The following is an 18,889-nucleotide window of genomic DNA, read 5'->3' on the forward strand; positions in this document are numbered from 1 at the left end:
GTTCACTTCAAGTTTATCCTTTCCTGCCTTAACTCTGCCCTCTCCTCTATCAGACAAAACAATTTCTCCTTCCTTATTGACACCCATGCCCATCATCCCCGCCAGCTCTTCCATACATTTAACTTCCTTTTCAGGCCCCCAGTTCCTCCCCCTCCTCCTTCCCTCACCCCAAACGATCTGGCCTCCTACTTCATTAGTAAAATTAACTCCATCAGGTCTGAACTCCCCAAAGTCACTCCTCCCCCTTCTCCAACCCCCCGGCTCTCAACCCTCTCCACTACTCTCCCATTCTTCCCAGCAGTCCCCACAGATTAGCTCTCCTCCCCCCTCTCAAGTGCTACTCCGGCCACCTGTGCTTCTGACCCCATTCCTCTCATCTTATGAAATCTCTCGCCCCATCCCTCCTCCCCTCCTTAACTTCCATCTTCAACAGCTCACTCTTCACTGGTTCCTTCCCCTCTGCCTTCAAACATGCCCACGTCTCCCCCATCCTAAAAAAACCCTCTCTTGACCCCACCTCCCCTTCTAGTTATCGCCCCATCTCCCTCCTACCATTCCTTTCCAAACTCCTTGAACAAGTCGTCTACACCCACTGCCTCGAATTCCTCAATGCCTACTCTCTCCTCGACCCCCTCCAATCTGGCTTCCGTCCCCTACATTCCACCAAAACTGCCCTCACAAAGGTCACCAGTGACCTCCTGCTTGCCAAACCCAATGACTCATATTCTATCCTAATCCTCCTCGACCTCTCAGCTGCCTTCGACACTATGGACCACCCCATTCCCCTCAACACGCTATCCAACCTTGGCTTCACAGACTCTGTCCTATCCTGGTTCTCCTCTTAACTCTCCGGCCATTCATTCTCAGTCCTTTTGCGGGTTCCTCCTCCTGCTCCCAGCCCCTTACTGTGGGGGTTCCTCAAGGTTCAGTTCTTGGTCCCCTTCTGTTCTCTATCTACACTCACTCCCTTGGTGACCTCATTCGCTCCCACGGCTTCAGCTATTATCTTTACGCTGATGACACCCAGATCTACATCTTTGCCCCTGCTCTCTCTCCCTCCCTCCAGGCTCGCGTCTCCTCCTGCCTTCAGGGCATCTCCATCTGGATGTCTGCCCCCATCTAAAACTCAACATGTCCAAAACTGAACTCCTTGTCTTCCCTCCCAAACCCTGCCCTTTCCCTGACTTTCCCATTCATTGTTGACGGCACTACCATCCCTCCGGTCTCACAAGCCCACAACCTTGGTGTCATCCTCAACTCCGCTTTCTCATTCACGCCTCACATCCAATCTGTCACCAAAACCTACTGGTCTCACCTCCACAACATTGCCAAGATCCAACTTTTCCTCTCCATCCAAACCGCTACCCTGCTCGTTCAATCTCTCATCCTATCACGACTGGATTACTGCATCAGCCTCCTCTCTGATCTGCCATCCTCCTGTCTCTCCCCACTTCAGTCTATACTTCACACTGCTGCCCGGATCATCTATGTGCAGAAACGCTCTGGGCACGTTACTCCCCTCCTCAAAAATCTCCAGTGGCTACCAGTCAACCTAGGCATCAGGCAAGGACTCCTCACTCTCGGCTTCAAGGCTCTCCATCCCCTCGCTCCTCCTACCTCACCCCCCTTCTCTCCTTCTCCAGCCCAGCCTGCACCCTCTGCTCTTCTGCCACTAATCTCCTCACCGTGCCTTGTTCTCACCTGTCCCGCCATCGACCCCCAGCCCACGTCTTCCCCCTGGCCTGGAATGCCCTCTGCCCATCCACCAAGCTACCTCTCTTCCTCCCTTCAAAGACCTACTGAGAGCTCACCTCCTCCAGGAGGCCTTCCTAGACTGAGCCCCCTCCTTCCTCTCCTCCTCCCCACCACCCTACCTCCTTCCCCTCCCCACAGCAACTGCATAGATGTTTGTACAGATTTATTACTCTATTTATTTTACTTGTACGTATTTATTATTCTATTTATTCTATTATGTTAATATATTTTGTTTTGTTGTCTGTCTCCCCCCTTCTAGACTGTGAGCCCGTTGTTGGGTAGAGACCATTTCTATATGTTGCCAACATGTACTTCTCAAGCGCTTAGTACAGTGCTCTGCACACAGTAAGTGCTCAGTAAATATGATTGAATGAACGAATGAACAAGCAAGAGATGACTGAAGGGTTGATAAGATCCTAGGTAGAGTTGGGTAATGGATCAACCTATGGAATTTAAGAACACTTTTTGGGTGTCAAGCACTTGGGTGGGTTTAACAGGTAGTATTAGTCAAATAAGCAATGGTATTGATTGAACACAGTGGGTGCAAAGCAGTTGGGAGAGGAAGAGGACAATAATAATGATGGTATTTATTAAGCGCTTACTATGTGTCAAGCACTTGTTCTATGGAGTATGTAGACCCAATCCTTGTCCTTCAGGATCCTACAGCTGTTGGAGGTATGGTTTTTAAACGGAGGGAAGGGGCATGGTTAAGGGAAGCAACATGCTTAGTGGTAAGAGCCCGGGCTTGGGAGTCAGAGGATGTGGGTTCTAATCCCCCCCTCCACCACTTGTCTGCTATGTGACCACGGGCGAGCCAAGTCACTTCTCTGTGCCCCAGTTACCTAATTTGTCAAATGGGGTGAAGACTGTGAGCCCCACGTGGGACAACCTTATGAGCTGGTATCAACCCTGGTGCTAAGAACAGTGCTTGGCACATAGTAAGTGCTTAACGAATACCATCATTCCTTCAAAGCCCTCCTGAGAGGTCACCTCCTCCAGGAGGCTTTCCCAGACTGAGCCCCCTCCTTCCTCTTCCCCTCCTCCCTCTCCCCATCTGCCCACACCTCCCCACAACACCTGTATATATGTATATATGTTTGTACATATTTTTACTCTATTTTACTTATACATATTTATTCTATTTATTTTATTTTGTTAATATGTTCTGTTTTGTTGTCTGTCTCCCCCTTTTAGACTGTGAGCCCGCTGTTGGGTAAGGACCGTCTCTATATGTTGTCAACTTGTACTACCCAAGTGCTTAGTACAGTGCTCTGCAGCGCTCAATAAATACAAATGAATGAATGAATGAATAATGAATAATTATTATATTCCCTTCTAGACTGTGAGCCCATTGTTGGGTAGGGACCATCTCTATATGTTGCCGACTTGTACTTCCCAACCACTTAGTACAGTGCTCAGCATACAGTAAGCGCTCAATAAATACGATTGAATGAATGTAGATTATTATTATTATTATTTGATGGAGAGGAGAGGAGAAGTCGTGGCTTGTCGTGTTCCAGGGTTGGGGAATAGGATGTCTGCTGGCTGGCTAGGCTACCAATTCAATCGCTATGGGTGGATGTTTTCTGTGATATGGGTATAGAGAGATTTAATCATCCACTTTAAAGAAGCAGATGATTACGTCTGCCTCTGCCCATTTTGCAGAGAGGAAATCTTCAAAGAACGATTTCAAGAATTAATGAATACGATGCTCAACGATATTATTGGGTATTCATTCAAGAACTTCTACGAGCCGTAATTACTTGAAGTCAAGCCAAATCATTTTGTAACCCCATTCTTAAAAGATGAAAAACCTAGGGTGGCACAGGAGCCCAGGTGGGCCAGATTCCTTGTTCCATAAACGGTCAAACAGGAGGATGAAATTGCATGGGCTTAGTACAATGCTCTGCACACAGTAAGCGCTCAATAAATACAAGGGAACAAATTAGTGAAATTGAGGTCTTCAGAGGAAGAGAGAGATCATTTCCCCGCACCCATCCAGATTCGGAAAATATGTAGCATTTATTTTTCACTGGGAGGATATCCTGAGATTTAAAAATATTACTGCACTACAGCTTGAAACTGGAACAACAAAAGTTAACAATGCAATTTTGACATCCGATACAGCTCTGGTGGCCGAAGGGAGATGGAGGAAATTTGACCGCCCCTGCCCAGCTCCTAAATCCAAGAAGTGGGAGCCCACGGAGGAGGAAGAAATCGGTAAATGCTGGGAATATTTGGTTTTTGGTCAGGAGCCTGGGCTCCAGCGTGGGTTAGTGGAAAGAGCCCTGGTTTGGGAGTCAGAGATCATGGGTTCTAATACCGACTCTGCCACTTGTCAGCTGTGTGACTCTGGGCAGGTCATTTAACTTCTCTGTGCCTCAGTTCCCTCAACTCTAGAATGGGGACTAAAAGTGTGAACTCCATGTAGGACAACCTGATAACTTTGTTTCTATCCCAGAATTTAGAACAGTGCTTGGCACATAGTAAGCGCTTAACAAATACCCTTATTATTATGTTGAGAAGCAGCATGGCTCAGTGGAGAACAGTGCTTGCCATATAGTAAGCGCTGAATAAATACCATTATTATCATTATTATTATTGTTAAAGAGTCCGGGTTTGGGAGTCAGAGGGCAAAATCCCGGCTCTGCCACTTGTCAGCTGTGTGACTTTGGGCAAGTCATTTCTCTTCTCTGAGCCTCAGTTCCCTCATCTGTAAAATGGGGATTAAGACTGGGAGCCCCACGTGGGACAACCTGATTACCTTGTAGAAATAATAATAATAATAATAATAATAATAATAATGATGATGGTATTAAACACTTACTATGTGCAAAGCACTGTTCTAAGCGCTGGGCGGGGGGGACAAGGTGATCAGGTTGTCCCACGTATATTCCCCCTAGCTCTTGGCACATATTAAGCACTTAATATATACCAAAATTATTATTATTCTCTGGGCCTCAGTTCCCTCATCTGTAAAATGGGGATTAACACTGGGAGTCCTATGTGCGACAACCTGATTGCCTTGTAATAATAATAATAATAATAATGATGGTACTTGTTAAATGCTATATGCGAAGTACTGTTTTAAGCGGTGGGGGCGAAACAAGGTGATCAGGTTGTCCATGTGTATTCCCCCCCACCCCCCAGCTCTTGGCACATAGTAAGTGCTTAACAAATACCAAAATTATATTATTATTATTATTATTATTATTACTATTATTCTCTGGGCCTCAGTTCCCTCATCTGTAAAATGGGGGTTGGCTGGGAGTCCCATATGGGACAATTTGATTGCCTTGTAATAATAATAATGGCATTATTATATATTACATATAATAATGGCATTATTATTATATATAATACATGTACTATATTATATAAACGTATATTATATAAAATATATATTATAATAATATAATACTATATTATTATTATGAAGCATTGTGGGTCAGTGCAAAGAGCCTGGGGTTGGGAGTCAGAGGTCATGGGTTTGAATACCAACTCCACCACTTATCTGCTGTGTGACTTTGGGCAAGTCACTTAACTTCTCTGTGCCTCAGTTCCCTCATTTGGAAAATGGGGATGAAGGCCGAGAGCCCCACGTGGGACAACCAAATCACCTTGTGTCCCTCCCAGCGCTTAGAACAGTGCTTTGCACATAGTAAGCGTTTAAGAAATACCATTATTCTCATTGTTATTCTTATTAATCGATTACTATGTGTGAAGCGCTGTTCTAAGATTGTCCTATGTGTAAACCCCCCAGCGCTTAGTTCAGTGCTTGGCCCGTAGTAAGTGCTTAAGAAATGCCATTATTATAGTCATCATTATTCTTATAATTTTATTATTATCTTATTTATTTATCTATCGTATTTATTCTTATTGTCATCATGAGGCGGGCCCCGGGGTGACCTCCCCACCCTAGCCTCCGTCAGCCCTGTCCCGAGGTGACACCTGCCGCGGGGCCCCCAACACGGTGCCGCCGCATGCGCAGTCCGCCTCGCCGCGGGGTACGCTGGGAGTTGTAGTCCCCACCGCCCCTCGCCCACAGCCATTTTGAGGCCGGGGGACTACAACTTCCAGGGGGATCAAGGACGATTCCAAGGTGCGGGGAGGGGGCGGCGGTCCCCGCATCGCGAGATGAACTAGTCCGAGCTACGCGAGCCAGGAGCGTCCACCAATTCCGCGCCTCGTCGGGCCCCGAACAAGCGGGCCGAGAAGGTCGGCCCAGCCCGGCCCGGCCGCTCCTAGGACGGCCGCAGCCGCAGCGGGGGAAGCCCGGAGCCCGGGCAAGGAGGAGAGGAGCGGAGGGGTTTGCGGGCGGGGCGGTGCTGGGAATTGGCGGAGGAGCCCTAAGTCCCAAGCAGGGCCGAGTCCATTTAAAGTTGCTGGCGGAGGGCGGCGCTCATTGGCTGGGGCCGCTCGGAAAAAAGAGAGGCGGTGCAGCCCCCTGGGCCTCGCCGCCGCCGCCGCCGCCGCTGCCGGAGCCCACTCTTGTGCTCCCACTGCCGCCGCCGCCGCCGCCGCCGCCGCAGCTTCAACGTGACTCCCAACATTTTGCTTTATTTATCCCCCCCCCACCCCTCTCTCCCTCTCCTTTTCCAAGATGTAACTACAGACCAGCCCCTAAGGACCTCCCCACGTCGCCGATATAGTTTTTGGAAGAAAAGGGGTGGAGTAAAGGGCGTCGGTTTTTTTTGTGTTTCGGGGGAAATTTTCCATTATGAATGTCCTACTAAAGTGATTTTTTTTTTCTACTTGTCGGTCGCTTCGTCCCTCTCCCACCTCCTTTTTTTTTTCCTGCCCCCGTCCCCAATTTCGGATTTATGTAAAGGCCCGTGGGGAAGAGGAAGAAAAGTCGGATTACAAGATCTCGCTGCCACCACCACCAATAAAAAAAACCACCGGGATTTTTTTTTTTTGCAAATTTCCGACGGCTTTAAATTCATGAAGGAATCGTCCCCTTTTGCAGTCAACGTTCGGATCTCAGAATGAGCAAGGAAAGACCCAAGAGGAATATCATTCAGAAGAAATACGTAAGTGCTCTTAAAACAACACATCCTTTGACTCGCAGTTTTAAGCCGTGGCTGTGAATGTCAAGTTTATAGATAATTCTGCAGCCGAGAGGTTTGAAACACGGCTTTTTCTTCCATGCTTATTTAGAAAGGGGTTTTCTTTCCTTTCCCCAGCCCCTTTATCGCCCAAGTCGCGTCCTTCCAATACGGTTCCAAAAGCCGATCGGTGGACAGATTTCCCCCAAGCGAATCAATTTGACCTTAGATGACACAATCATCATCCAGTTTGGGATGGAAGGCAAGGGATTTCGGCGACGCTTGGGGAGTGGGGGAGAGAGAGGCTGCGGTAACGTTACCAAACTGCATCCTCAGGATTTATCCGTACGTCCCCCTGGCACTGCATTCCCAGGATTGATCGATCCGGTCGTTTGGTACGCAGATGAACCCGTTTTTAATCAGCGGTTGAAGTCCCTGAAGTTGAAATCGAGAGTCCGATTATGGCGAACTTGTTTGGAGTGCCACATTAAATCGGAGTCAGAGGTCATGGTTTCAAATCCCGCCCCGCCACTTGTCAGCCGGGTGACTTTGGGCAAGTCACTTCACTTCTCTGGGTCTCAGTTCCCTTATCTGGAAAATGGGGGTTAAGACTGAGCCCCCCCGTGGACAACCTGATCACCTTGTATCCACCCCAGCGCTTAGAACAGTGCTTTGCACATAGTAAGCGGTTAACACATATCATTATTATTAGTATTATCAAATTGAACGTGTGTGATCGTTATTCCCCTCTGGTCTGCAGTAGTAGCCGGTTGGGCATCACGTTCCAGCGAATGCATTTGTTGGGATTGACTTTAATAAGGAGGCAACGGATGAGTTTGGGTTGGGAAATGCCCGGTTTCCAGATTTAGGGCAAAGAGGCTGTGTGTTTGTGTGACCATAAATAATTTCACCCCCTTAGCCATGTTTTTTTGTGACTGGGGCGACTTCAACGGATGGGAATAGTTCAGTTTTGTCGGTGGCACAAGGTACGTTTTGATTGGCAAAAGCAGTGGTTTTGTTGTGGAAGAGAATTGTGGGTAGGGGGAGGATTAGCCAAATTTGCACCGGACCGGTTGGTGATGATCTGCACGCTTAAAAGAAAGAACCCATTTTCTGGGGGCGACAGCGACATAAATGGAGCGATCACCCCCCGGGAAAGTTTGTGTTTTAGTCGGAGTGGCCGTCTGTCGTCCCCCCTGTTTTCAGGGGGTGACCTTTGGGACTTTTCATCAAAATTGTGGCTCAGTGGAAAGAGCCCGGGTTTGGGAGTCAGAGGTCTTGGGTTCGAATCCCTGCTCCGCCACATGTCTGCTGTGTGACCTTGGGCGAGTCATTTCACTTCAGTGAGCCTCAGTGGCCTCATCTGGAAAATGGAGGTGAAAATTGTGAGCCCCACGTGGGACAAACTTCTAACCTCCCCGGTGCTTAGAACAGTGCTTTACACATATTAAGCGCTTAACAAATGCTATTATTATTGTAATTATTATTATTCCCGGAGCGACCCCGTAAATTGGAGGCGCTCCCCTCCCCCAAATCCGGCCACCGAGGGACCCCGGCGTTGGAGACCTCAGCCCCGGCTGTTGATTCCTTCAATCGTATTTATTGAGCGCTTACTGTGTGCAGAGCACTGTACTAAGCGCTTGGGAAGTACAAGTTGGCAACATACAGAGACGGTCCCTACCCGACAGCGGGCTCACAGTCTGGAAGGGGCCACTGTTCGGCCACCGATTCACGAATTTAAAAATAAATAAAGGGATTGGAGGGGGCGGGGGGGAGGATGGATCCGCATTGCAGAGGAGTGGACCCAACAGAGAGAAAGACCCGTTTAAAGTCCGGGCCTGGGTCGGGGGGCTCCCCGAAAACCCAGCACGGCCCCCCCGAAAGTGGATTCCCCCTAAACCCACCGAGTTGCAAAGAACTCGTGTGTGTGTGTGTGTGTGTGTGTGTGTGTGTGTGTGTGTGTGTGTTTTGGGGGGGTGATTTAGGGGGCGAACAAGGCGCTAACTCGGCCTTGGTTCCGCAAGCCTCCCGGTTTGGGGGAGGGGGTTTGTTGGGTTTTTTTGAGGGGGAGGGCGCGGGAGCGCGCAGGCGCGTGCACGGCCGCGGATCGGGGGACGGGGCCGCGCTCCCGCACAACTGCAGCGAGAAGCCGACAATCAATCGATCGATCAATCAATCAGTCGTATTTATTGAGCGCTTACTGTGTGCAGAGCATTGTACTAAGCGCTTGGGAAGTCCAAGTTGGCAACATATAGAGACAGTCCCTACCCAACAGTGGGCTCACAGTCTAAAAGGGGGAGACAGAGAACAAAACCAACATACTAACAAAACAAAATAAATAGAATAGATATGTACAAGTAAAATAAATGAATAAATAAATAAATAGAGTAATAAATATGTACAAACATATATACATATATACAGGTGCTGTGGGGAAGGGAAGGAGGTAAGATGAGGGGGATGGAGAGGGGGACGAGGGGAAAGGAAGGAAGGGGTTCAGTCTGGGAAGGCCTCCTGGAGGAGGTGAGCTCTCAGTAGGGCCTTGAAGGGAGGAAGACAGATAGCTTGGCGGTTGGGCAGAGGGAGGGCATTCCAGGCCCGGGGGATGAACGAGGCATGGTGAGGAGATTAGTGGCAGAGGAGCGGAGGTTGCCGGATGGGCTGTAGACAGAGAGAAGGGAGGTGAGGTAGGAGGGGGCTAGGTGATGGACAGCCTTGAAGCCGAGGGTGAGGAGTTTCTGCCTGATGCGCAGATTGATTGGTAGCCACTGGAGATTTTTGAGAAGGAGAGTAACATGCCCAGAGCGTTTCTGGACAAAGACAATCCGGGCGGCAGCATGAAGTATGGATTGAAGTGGGGAGAGACCGAGGATGGGAGATCAGAGAGAAGGCTGATGCAGTAGTCCAGACGGGATAGGATGAGAGCTTGAACGAGCAGGGTAGCGGCTTGGATGGAGAGGAAAGGGCGGATCTTGGCAATGTTGCGGAGCTGAGACCGACAGGTTTTGGTGACGGCTTGGATGTGAGGGGTGAACGAGAGAGCGGAGTCGAGGATGACACCAAGTTTGCGGGCTTGTGAGACGGGAAGGATGGTAGTGCCGTCAACAGAGATGGGAAAGTCAGAGAGAGGGCAGGGTTTGGGAGGGAAGACAAGGAGTTCAGTCTTGGACATGTTGAGTTTTACACTGAACCTTGGGGAACCCCCACAGTAAGGGGATGGGAGGGGGAGGAGGAGCCTGCAAAAGAGACTGAGAATGAATGACCGGAGAGATATGAGGAGAACCAACCAGGAGAGGACGGAGTATGTGAAGCCAAGGTCAGATGCGTTGAGGAGAAGGGGGTGGTCTACATTGTCGAAGGCAGCTGAGAGGTCGAGGAGGATTAGGATAGAGTATGAGCCGTTGGATTTGGCAAGCAGGAGGTCATTGGTGACCTTTGAGAGGGCAGTTTCCATGGAATGTAGGGGATGGAAGCCAGACTGGAGGGGATCGAGAAGAGAGGAGGTGTTGAGGAATTCGAGGCAGCGCGTGTAGACAACTCGTTCAAGGAGTTTGGAAAGGAATGGTAGGAGGGATATGGGGCGATAACTAGAAGGTGAGGTGGGGTCAAAAGGGTTTTTTTAGGATGGGAGAGACGTGGGCATGTTTGAAGGCAGAGGGGAAGGAACCAGTGGAGAGTGAGCGGTTGAAGATGGAAGTTAAGGAGGGGAGAAGGGATGGAGCGAGAGATTTCATGAGATGAGAGGGAATGGGGTCAGAAGCACAGGTGGCCGGAGTAGCACTTGAGAGGAGGGAGGAGAGCTCCTCTGAGGATACTGCTGGGAAGGATGGGAGAGTAGCAGAGAGTGTTGAGAGCCGGGGGGTTGAAGAAGGTGGGGGGAGTGACTTTGGGGAGGTCGGACCTGATGGATTTAATTTTGTTAATGAAGTAGGAGGCCAGATCGTTGGGGGTGAGGGAAGGAGGAGGGGGGGGGGGAACTGGGGGCCTGAGAAGGGAGTTGAATGTACGGAAGAGCTGGCAGGGGTGATGGGCATGGGTGTCAATAAGGAAGGAGAAATAGTTTTGTCTGGCAGAGGAGAGGGCTGAGTTAAGGCAGGAAAGGATGAACTTGAAGTGAATGAGGTTGGCATGGTGTTTAGACTTTCACCAGCAGCGTTCGGCAGCTCGAGCTTAAGAGCGAAGGAGGCAGACAGTGGCAGTGATCCAGGGCTGTGGGTTAGTGGTGCGAGAGCGGCGAAGGGAAAGGGGAGCGAGTGAGTCTAGCTGAGTAGAAAGGGTAGAGTTGAGAGCAGTAATCTGATCATCAAGACTGGGTAGAGAGGAGAGGGAGGCGAGGTGGGGTGTGAGGTGCTCCGAAAGATGGATGGGGTCAAGAGAGCGGAGATCTCTGTGAGGGAGTAATATGGATTTACAGGGGACAGGAGTGTGAGTGAGGAGGCAGGTGAGATTATGATCAGAGAGAGGGATTTCAGAGTTGGTGAGGGTGGACACAGTGCAGCGATAGGAGATGATGAGGTCGAGGGCATGACCAAGTTGGTGAGTGCGTGAGGTGGGGTGGAGCAAGAGGTTGGCAGCGTCGAGGAGAGATAGAAGGCAGGTGGCAGAGGAGTCATCAGGGATATCCATGTGGATGTTGAAGTCTCCGAGGGTCAGAGTGGGCATGGAAAAGGAGAGAAGGAAAGTGAGGAAGGGGTCAAGTTGGAGGTGGGGCCGGGGTGGTGGTGGTGGTAGATGATGGCTACAAGAATCTGGAGGGGGTGTTAGAGGTGAATAATGTGGGCTTCAAAGGAAGGGAAGGAAAGGGATGGGGGAGGAGGGATAGTGTGAAAGCAACATTGGGGGGCGAGAAGGAAACCGACACCTCCTCCTTTTCCAGTGAGTCTCGGGGAGTGGGAGAAGACGAGGCCTCCACTGGAGAGAGCAGCAGAAGAGACCTTGTCATCGGGAGACAACCATGTTTCCGTTAGGGTGAGGAGGAGTAGAGAGCTGGAAAGGAATAGATGCAGGATGAAAGGGATCTTACTTAAAACGGAGCTGGGGTTCCAGAGGCCACACTTGGCAGCAGCTGCCGAGGGAGGGGAGGGAGGGGGAAGGGTGCAAGGGGTGGGGAGGGTTTGGATTGGGATGAGTTGGTGGGGGCCTAGGCAGGGAGAGTGGGAAGAGGGGTGGTGATGGGAAAGGAGAACTGGGATGGGGTGGGGGCGGGGAGAAGAGGAGAGAGGGGGCCCGGAGGGAGGAGTAGAGGACTGGCTCTGGTACAGAGGGATCCTTGGTAGGGGGTGAGGGGGAGTGGTCTTGGTGGGGGAGAGGGAGGGAAAAAGCTGGGTGGGAGAGGGGAAGGGGAAGGTGAGGAATGGGAATGGCAGTTGGGAGCAAGGGAATTGAAAGTTCCTGGTGAGGTCAGCAGGGTGAGTGACAGTACAGCGGGAGGTTAACCTTTGAGATGCAGAAGCGATAAAACAGTAGCGATGATATAAGTAGGCAAAGGCATCACAGGGGGTAGTTAAACAATTAACATGCTAGGGCAATAATAAAATTGGCAGATAATGATTTCACAAAGAGCAGATACAAACTATTATGTGCTGCAGTAGGGTGGACCTGTTAAGAGGGTCAGGGAGCAGAGATACCCGGGGAGAGAAGTGAACAGCCAACTAGCATGGGAGGGCTGAGTAGGTGCGAATGAGGTTGTTGTTAATGTAACTTGGTGATAACAAGGGCCTTTTTCCCGGGGTGGGCGGGGTGGTGGGGGGAGAGTCAGTCAGGAACCAGACTGGGAAGGGGGGGATGGGGGGCACTTTAAGGAAGGTCGCTTAAATGAGGGGGGCTGGAAGCAGGGGGCGTCTATGGGGGCGCTCTGGGGAGAGGAGCCTTCCGGGAGCAGCAGGGGCCATGCGGTGGGATGGCGGGCGGACGGGCCTCTCGGGAACGGAGTCCCAGGCGTCCATGGCAGTGCTCTGAGGAGAGGATCCTTCTGGGAGCAGCAAGGCCACGCGGTGTGATGGTGGGCGGGCCTCTCAGGAACTGATTCCCGGGCGTTGATGGCGGCGCTCTGAGGAGAGGATCCTTCTGGAACCAGCAGGGGCCACGCGGTGCGATGGTGGGTGGGCGGGCCTCTCAGGAATGGAGTCCCGGGCGTCCATGGCAGCACTCAGAGGAGAGGATCCTTCCGGGAGCAGCGGGGGCCACGTGGTGTGATGGCGGGCGGGCCTCTCGGGAACGGAGCCCCGGGTGTCTCTGCCAGTGCTCTGAGGAGAGGCTCCTTCCGGGAGCAGCAAGGCCACATGGTGTGATGGCGGGCGGGCGGGCGGTCCTCTCGGGAACGGAGTCCCGGGTGTCTATGGCAGCGCTCGGAGGAGAGGATCCTTCCAGGAGCAGCAAGGCTGCGCTGTGTGATGGCGGGCGGGCCTCTCGGGAATGGAGTCCCGGGCGTCTATGGCGGCGTTCTGAGGAGAGACGCGCACGCACACTGACATACATGCTCCGCCCCCCACACCGAGCAACAGGTCAGAGCCCCCCCTCCCCTGCCCCCACCTCTGTCATCACTGTGATGTCACAAAGGGCTGGGGTGGGGGGTCATCCCCCCCGCGGTGAAGGTGGTGATGGTATTTGCTAAGCGCTTTCTGTGTACCAACTTGTACTTCCCAAGCGCTTAGTACAGTGCACTGCACACAGTAAGCACTCAATAAATACGAATGAATGAATGAATGTGCCAAGGACCGGTCTAAGCGCCAATAGAAGTCAGGAGGAGGGGGTGGACACGCCGTCCTCCCTGGGCAGCCGCACCCCTTGGGGGTCTCCGCACCCCCCTGCCCCTGCAAGGCATCTAAAGTGTAAAACCTCATCCAGCCCCAGGGCAAGCCCCCCATCCCACCCCCTGGGGTCTCTGCATCCCCACAGGGATCCAAACCCCATCCCCCTGGCCAGCTGCACCCCTTGGGGGTCTCCGCATCCCCCTGCCTCTGCAAGGCATCCAAAGTGTAAAACCTCATCCAGCCCCAGAGAACACCCCCCCCATCCCACCCCCTGGGGTCTCTGTGCCCCCACAGGGATCCAAACCCCATCCCCCTGGGCAGCCACACCCCCTTGCAAGGCATCCAAAGTGTAAAACCTCATCCAGCCCCAGGGGAACCCCTCATCCCACCCCCTGGGGTCTCTGCGCCTCCACAGGGATCCAAAATATGATCCAAAGGCCCAGAGGACCTCATTCCCCCTCCCCCCCCCCCCACATCTGCCATGGGATGGTATCTCCGTTTTCCGGGAGAGAAGGCACAGGGTAGTTGAAGGACTGTCTACCCTCTCTGCAGAACCGCCTCGGCCCCCTGGACGCCAGGTGGGTGGTGGGCGGGTTGACCCGATGCCCAGCCAGGCCAAGCGAGGATGGAGAGGCCTCCAGCCCAGACTGAGGTGATGAGTGGGTCAGCCCGGTGGAAGGCCAGCCCATCCTCTCCATCCCCCCACTTTGCCCCCACATTTGGAGGAGGGGGCCCCGAGATTCCTTTCTGCCCATTGGACTTCGTCTGGGAGTGCCTCCACGCCCCACTCGGGGCCAGTCCAAACTCCTCGTCAGACGTGAAGCGTCGGCGCTTGGCTGAAAAAGCGTTTTGTGGGAAGTGGGCTGCGGGCAGTGTCCACATCATGGTCCCACAGACTTGTCTGTGGACCACAGCCAACCCCAACGCCAGAATTGGTCACGAAAGCTTCAGATGTCTGCCGATTTGCCATTTAGTTTTACTGCTCGCCCAAATGGTTTCCATCTCCGAAAAAACGGCAGTTGGAGGTTGGGGCAGGGATGATGATCGCTATAGTCCATATTAAATGACAGACTCAAGAAACTTGTACATTGCGTTCGTAACCCTGAGCCGCAGTCTTAATTGTGCTGGGCAGAACTCCCTCTCCGATACCTTAAATGGGAGAAAACATTTGCCTCTGGAAGCCCTGGTTCACTCGGACAATAATATTTTACTGCCGTGGGCAACCTTTCCTTTGCGGAGTAGAGTTTGCCTGAGTTTACCCGTAGGAAGTGGAGCATTGGAAACCTTGGATTGAAGATATCCTGAGATCCCCAATCGTCTCCAGAGCAAGTATGAGCTTGAAGGAAAAACCAGTGCCTGCCAGACTGTTGGGTGACTATTATAATAATAAGGGTGGGGAAGAACCTAGTGTTATCTTCAGGTCTCCAAACCCAAACGATTTTCTTTGCTAACCCTAGTTACGTGGGTGATTCTGATTTGAAAAGGCAGGATAATGCATTTAAGATCCTAAACGTGAAGTATATACTTCTCAAAGTGCCCAGAGGACCTTGTCCGATGCTGGCGACTTTTCCCCACATCTGCCCATACGGTGGTATCCTCGTTTTTCTGGGTGAGAAGGCGCAGAGTAGTTACAGGGCCTGTGAACAACACTCACTGGATCAGTTTCAGACTTCCAAAGACACTCTTTAGCCAGATTTAAAAAAAAGTTCAGTGTTAATATGGGTGAAACACACCATTGCCATACCCGAAACCGATCCTGACCGGTTGTTGAGTTCTTTCCAAGTTACTCGGTGAGATTTCCATAGAAGACAATGTCCCTGGAGTTATTTAAGCTTTCCTCACCCTGAAAAATGAGGGAAAGAAAATCACTGAGGACTTGAATTGCGTGTGTATGTTTACGACCAAAATGAAACCAGAAGCCAAACTGCAGCGCTTGCTTCCCCCTTCAGAATAAAGCTGGTTGTGTGATCCATGAAGATGAGGGAAAGCAATAGCCTGTATCGAATACAGTGAGGCGGGTTCTATGCCGGAATCCCGGAGCCAGCCTCCCGACCATCTTGTCCGCCGTCTGAGAAACACATTCTTAGCATTTCAGAGTCACATAGCTCTAACTCTTTATTGGAGCTGCCTAGAGTGGCCAAATCTCTGTTCAGTGTTTCGAACAAACCAGCATCTATTAAACTAAACCGTCTGCATTGCTGGGTCAGGCTAGCACGTGCTGGGGACTTAGAGGGACCACAGGCGATCTGCGGTCACTGATGTTGGATAGTTAGTCCTGTGGAGTGAAAAGTGTGTGTGTCTGTGTGTGTGCGTGCATGCACGCCAGCGGTGGTTGTGAGGGGATAAAAGGAATGGTAGTGTCTTCCTCCCCACAGCTCTTCAATACATCCTGCCATACTGTTACTTACTATAAATGATTATATTGATGTCTGTCTCCCCCACTAGACTGTAAGCTCTTTGTGGACAGGGGACGGGTCTGCTAACTCTGTTGTATTGTACTCTCCCAAGCATGTAGTACAGTGATCTGTCCATGGTAAGTGCCCAATAAATTCCATTGACTGATTCTCGATTGTAGCTCCGGGTATATTTATTATCATCATTATTATTCTTAGGGTACGTGTTAAGAGCGTGTTGTGTGTCAAGTGTTCTAAGCACTGGGGTAGATACTAGTTAATCAGGTCGGACACAGTCCCTGTCCCTCATGGGGCTCACGGTCTTAAGTAGGAGGGAGAACTGTATCCCCTGTTTTACTGTTGAGGAAATCTAGGCACAGAGAAATGAAGCTAGTTGCCCAAAGTCACCCAGCAAGCAAATGGCAGAGCTGGGATTAGAATCCAGATCCTCTGACTCCCTGCCCATCCCACTAGCCTTGCATCTTCACTTTTCAAAAGAGTACTTTGGAGTTCTAGAGCACCTTTCTTCCAGCAGGTCTCTGAAAGCTTTCATGTTAATCTTGAGATTTGGGCCCAGTGGTATTTGTTAAGTGCTTACCAAGCACGGTATTATTGTGGCACGGTGAAGCAGCATGGCTTAGTGGAAAGAGCGCGGGTTTGGGAGTCAGAGGACATGGGTTCTAATCCCGGCTCTGCCACTTGTCTGCTGTGTGGCCTTGGGCAAGTCACTTAACTTCTCTGTGCCTAAGGTACCTCATCTGTAAAATGGGGATTAAAAGTGTGAACCTCTCCCAGGACAACCTGATTACCCTGTATCTACCCCAGCGCTTAGAACAATGCTTGGCACATAGTAAGTGCTTAACAAATACGATTATAATAATTAAGAATATTTACCAGGCACTGGGCTAGATGCAAGGTAATCAGTTCACATACAGGCTCTGGCCCACCTGGGGCGCACACTCTAAGGTGGAGGGAGAACAGGTATTTAATAGATGAGGAAACCGAGGCCTAGGCAAGTGACTTGTCAGAGGTCACACAGCGGAAAGGGGAGAGCTGGGGATAGAAGCCAGGTTCCTGGACTCCCAGATTGGCTCTTTACCCTAGGCCAGGCTGCTGTTGGAGCGAGGCCTGGGAGACAGTATACTTCCCCAAAAAAGGTGAAACGGGGAGGGGGGCCCCCAAAACTGATGCTGTCGTCCTCTCTCTCTCCAAACCGCATAGTTCAATGCTCTGCCTGCAGTAGGCACTCAGTAAATGGTTCTGATTGATGAGTTGCCGGGCACCCAGATTAGCGTGCGTGTTCTGTTGGCATATTCCTTCGGGCGTTTCTACCCACCTCAGCATTTATGTATATTCAGTTGTATAGTCTATGATGGGTCCAGCTATTTCATCTTGACCAGTCACACTCCCTATTCTGATTTCCTCTGTGACCTCCTCTAGGTCATTTCCCAAATCCCTCCTGTAGCACTCTTGTACAGGTCTTTATATTGTATTAGTCTCCGTAATTCACCTCCCACACTGGTTTGTAAACTCCTTGAGGACAGGATCACATTTATTAACTCTAGGGTAGTGTCGTGAACATTTAGTAGGGTGCTCCACGCACAAGATCCTATAAATATTTCAGATGTAAATTAGTTTAATCTCATTGTTAAATTCTTGAGGGTGGGGAACCTGTATTTTGCTTCTGTTGTGCTCTTTGAAGGGCCTAGTGAATGCTTTGCCCTCAGCTAGTACTCAGTAAGTACCATTGATGGATGGAGGAAGTTGCAGCTTTTTTAAAAAAAATGGTATGCTTGAAGCTCTTACTATGCATTGAGCAGTCATCTGAGTGCTTGGGTAGATACAAGTTGGTCAGGTCGGACACAGTCCCTTTCCCACAGTAGGAGGGAGACAAGGCAGTGAACCCCCATCTTGGAGTTGAGACCCAAAAAAGTGATGTGACTTGCCCAGGGTCACACAGCAGGCAAAGGGGGGAGCAGGATTAGAACCCAGATCTTCTGGCCCCCAGGCCCACGCTGTATCCACTGGACCGTGCTGATTCCCCACTGTAGGGTGGGGAGGCTTGAGCAGAGGAAGAAAGCGTGGTGAAGGGAAAAAGTTGATGGAGCCCTGGACTGTAAGCTGCTTGTTTCTATCCACTCTGTTGTATTGGACCAGGCTTCTAAGTGCTTAGTACAGGACACTACGCAGTCAGTGCTCAATAAATACCATCAAGCACTGCCCAGTCACTCATCTCTGGGCAGGGCAGGAGAAGAGGTACTAGCTTTGAGAAAGGTTTGGCTGTTGGAGAGGGTTTATGAAGCAGTGGCGTAGAGGTTGGAGGATTTTCTGTCTGTAGTGCCTTTGGCACCTGACCTTAGTTGTCTAGTGGGAAAAGCCCCAGCCGGGTGTCAGAGGATCTGGGTTCTAATACTGCCTCTGCCAGTTGCCTGCTGTGTGACCTGGGGCAGGTCACTTGGCTTCTTTGTGCCTCAGTTTCATCATCTGTAAAACAATTGTTTAATACCTGTTCTCCCTCCTACTTAGGCTGTGAGCCCCCATGTGGGATGCGGACTGTGTCCAGCCAGATTAACTGGTATCTACCCCAGGGCTTAGAACAGTGCTTGATACTTAGTAAGCGCTTAACAAATTCGACAGTGTCTGTCTCCCGCTTCTAGACTGTGAGCCCGTTGTTGGGTAGGGACCGTCTCTATATGTTGCCGACTTGTACTTCCCAAACACTTAATACAGTGCTCTGCACACAGTAAGCACTCAATAAATACGATTAAATGAATGAAAGTTGTTGTGTAGGGACCGTCTCTGTATGTTGCTGACTTGTACTTCCTAAGCGCTTAGTCCAGTGCTCTGCACATAGTAAGCGCTCAATAAATATGATCGAATGAATGAATAATGGTAATTGCCCCTGCTGGGAGTGTTTGAAAGGGAGGAGCCTGGGTCCCTG

General features: G+C 50.8%; 1 protein-coding gene across 1 annotated transcript in view; it reads left to right on the plus strand.

The window, feature by feature from the left end:
- The first annotated feature begins 6,296 nt into the window (after positions 1–6,296).
- Positions 6,297–18,889, plus strand: part of JARID2 (jumonji and AT-rich interaction domain containing 2) — a 229,804-nt gene continuing 217,211 nt past the window's right edge. The window contains 1 exon segment of the mRNA XM_038768089.1: positions 6,297–6,788. Coding sequence (XP_038624017.1) covers positions 6,744–6,788 — 45 coding nt within the window. The 5' untranslated portion in view covers positions 6,297–6,743.

Source organism: Tachyglossus aculeatus, chromosome Y2 (assembly GCF_015852505.1).
Source record: "Tachyglossus aculeatus isolate mTacAcu1 chromosome Y2, mTacAcu1.pri, whole genome shotgun sequence".
NCBI classification, from domain to species: Eukaryota; Metazoa; Chordata; class Mammalia; order Monotremata; family Tachyglossidae; genus Tachyglossus; species Tachyglossus aculeatus.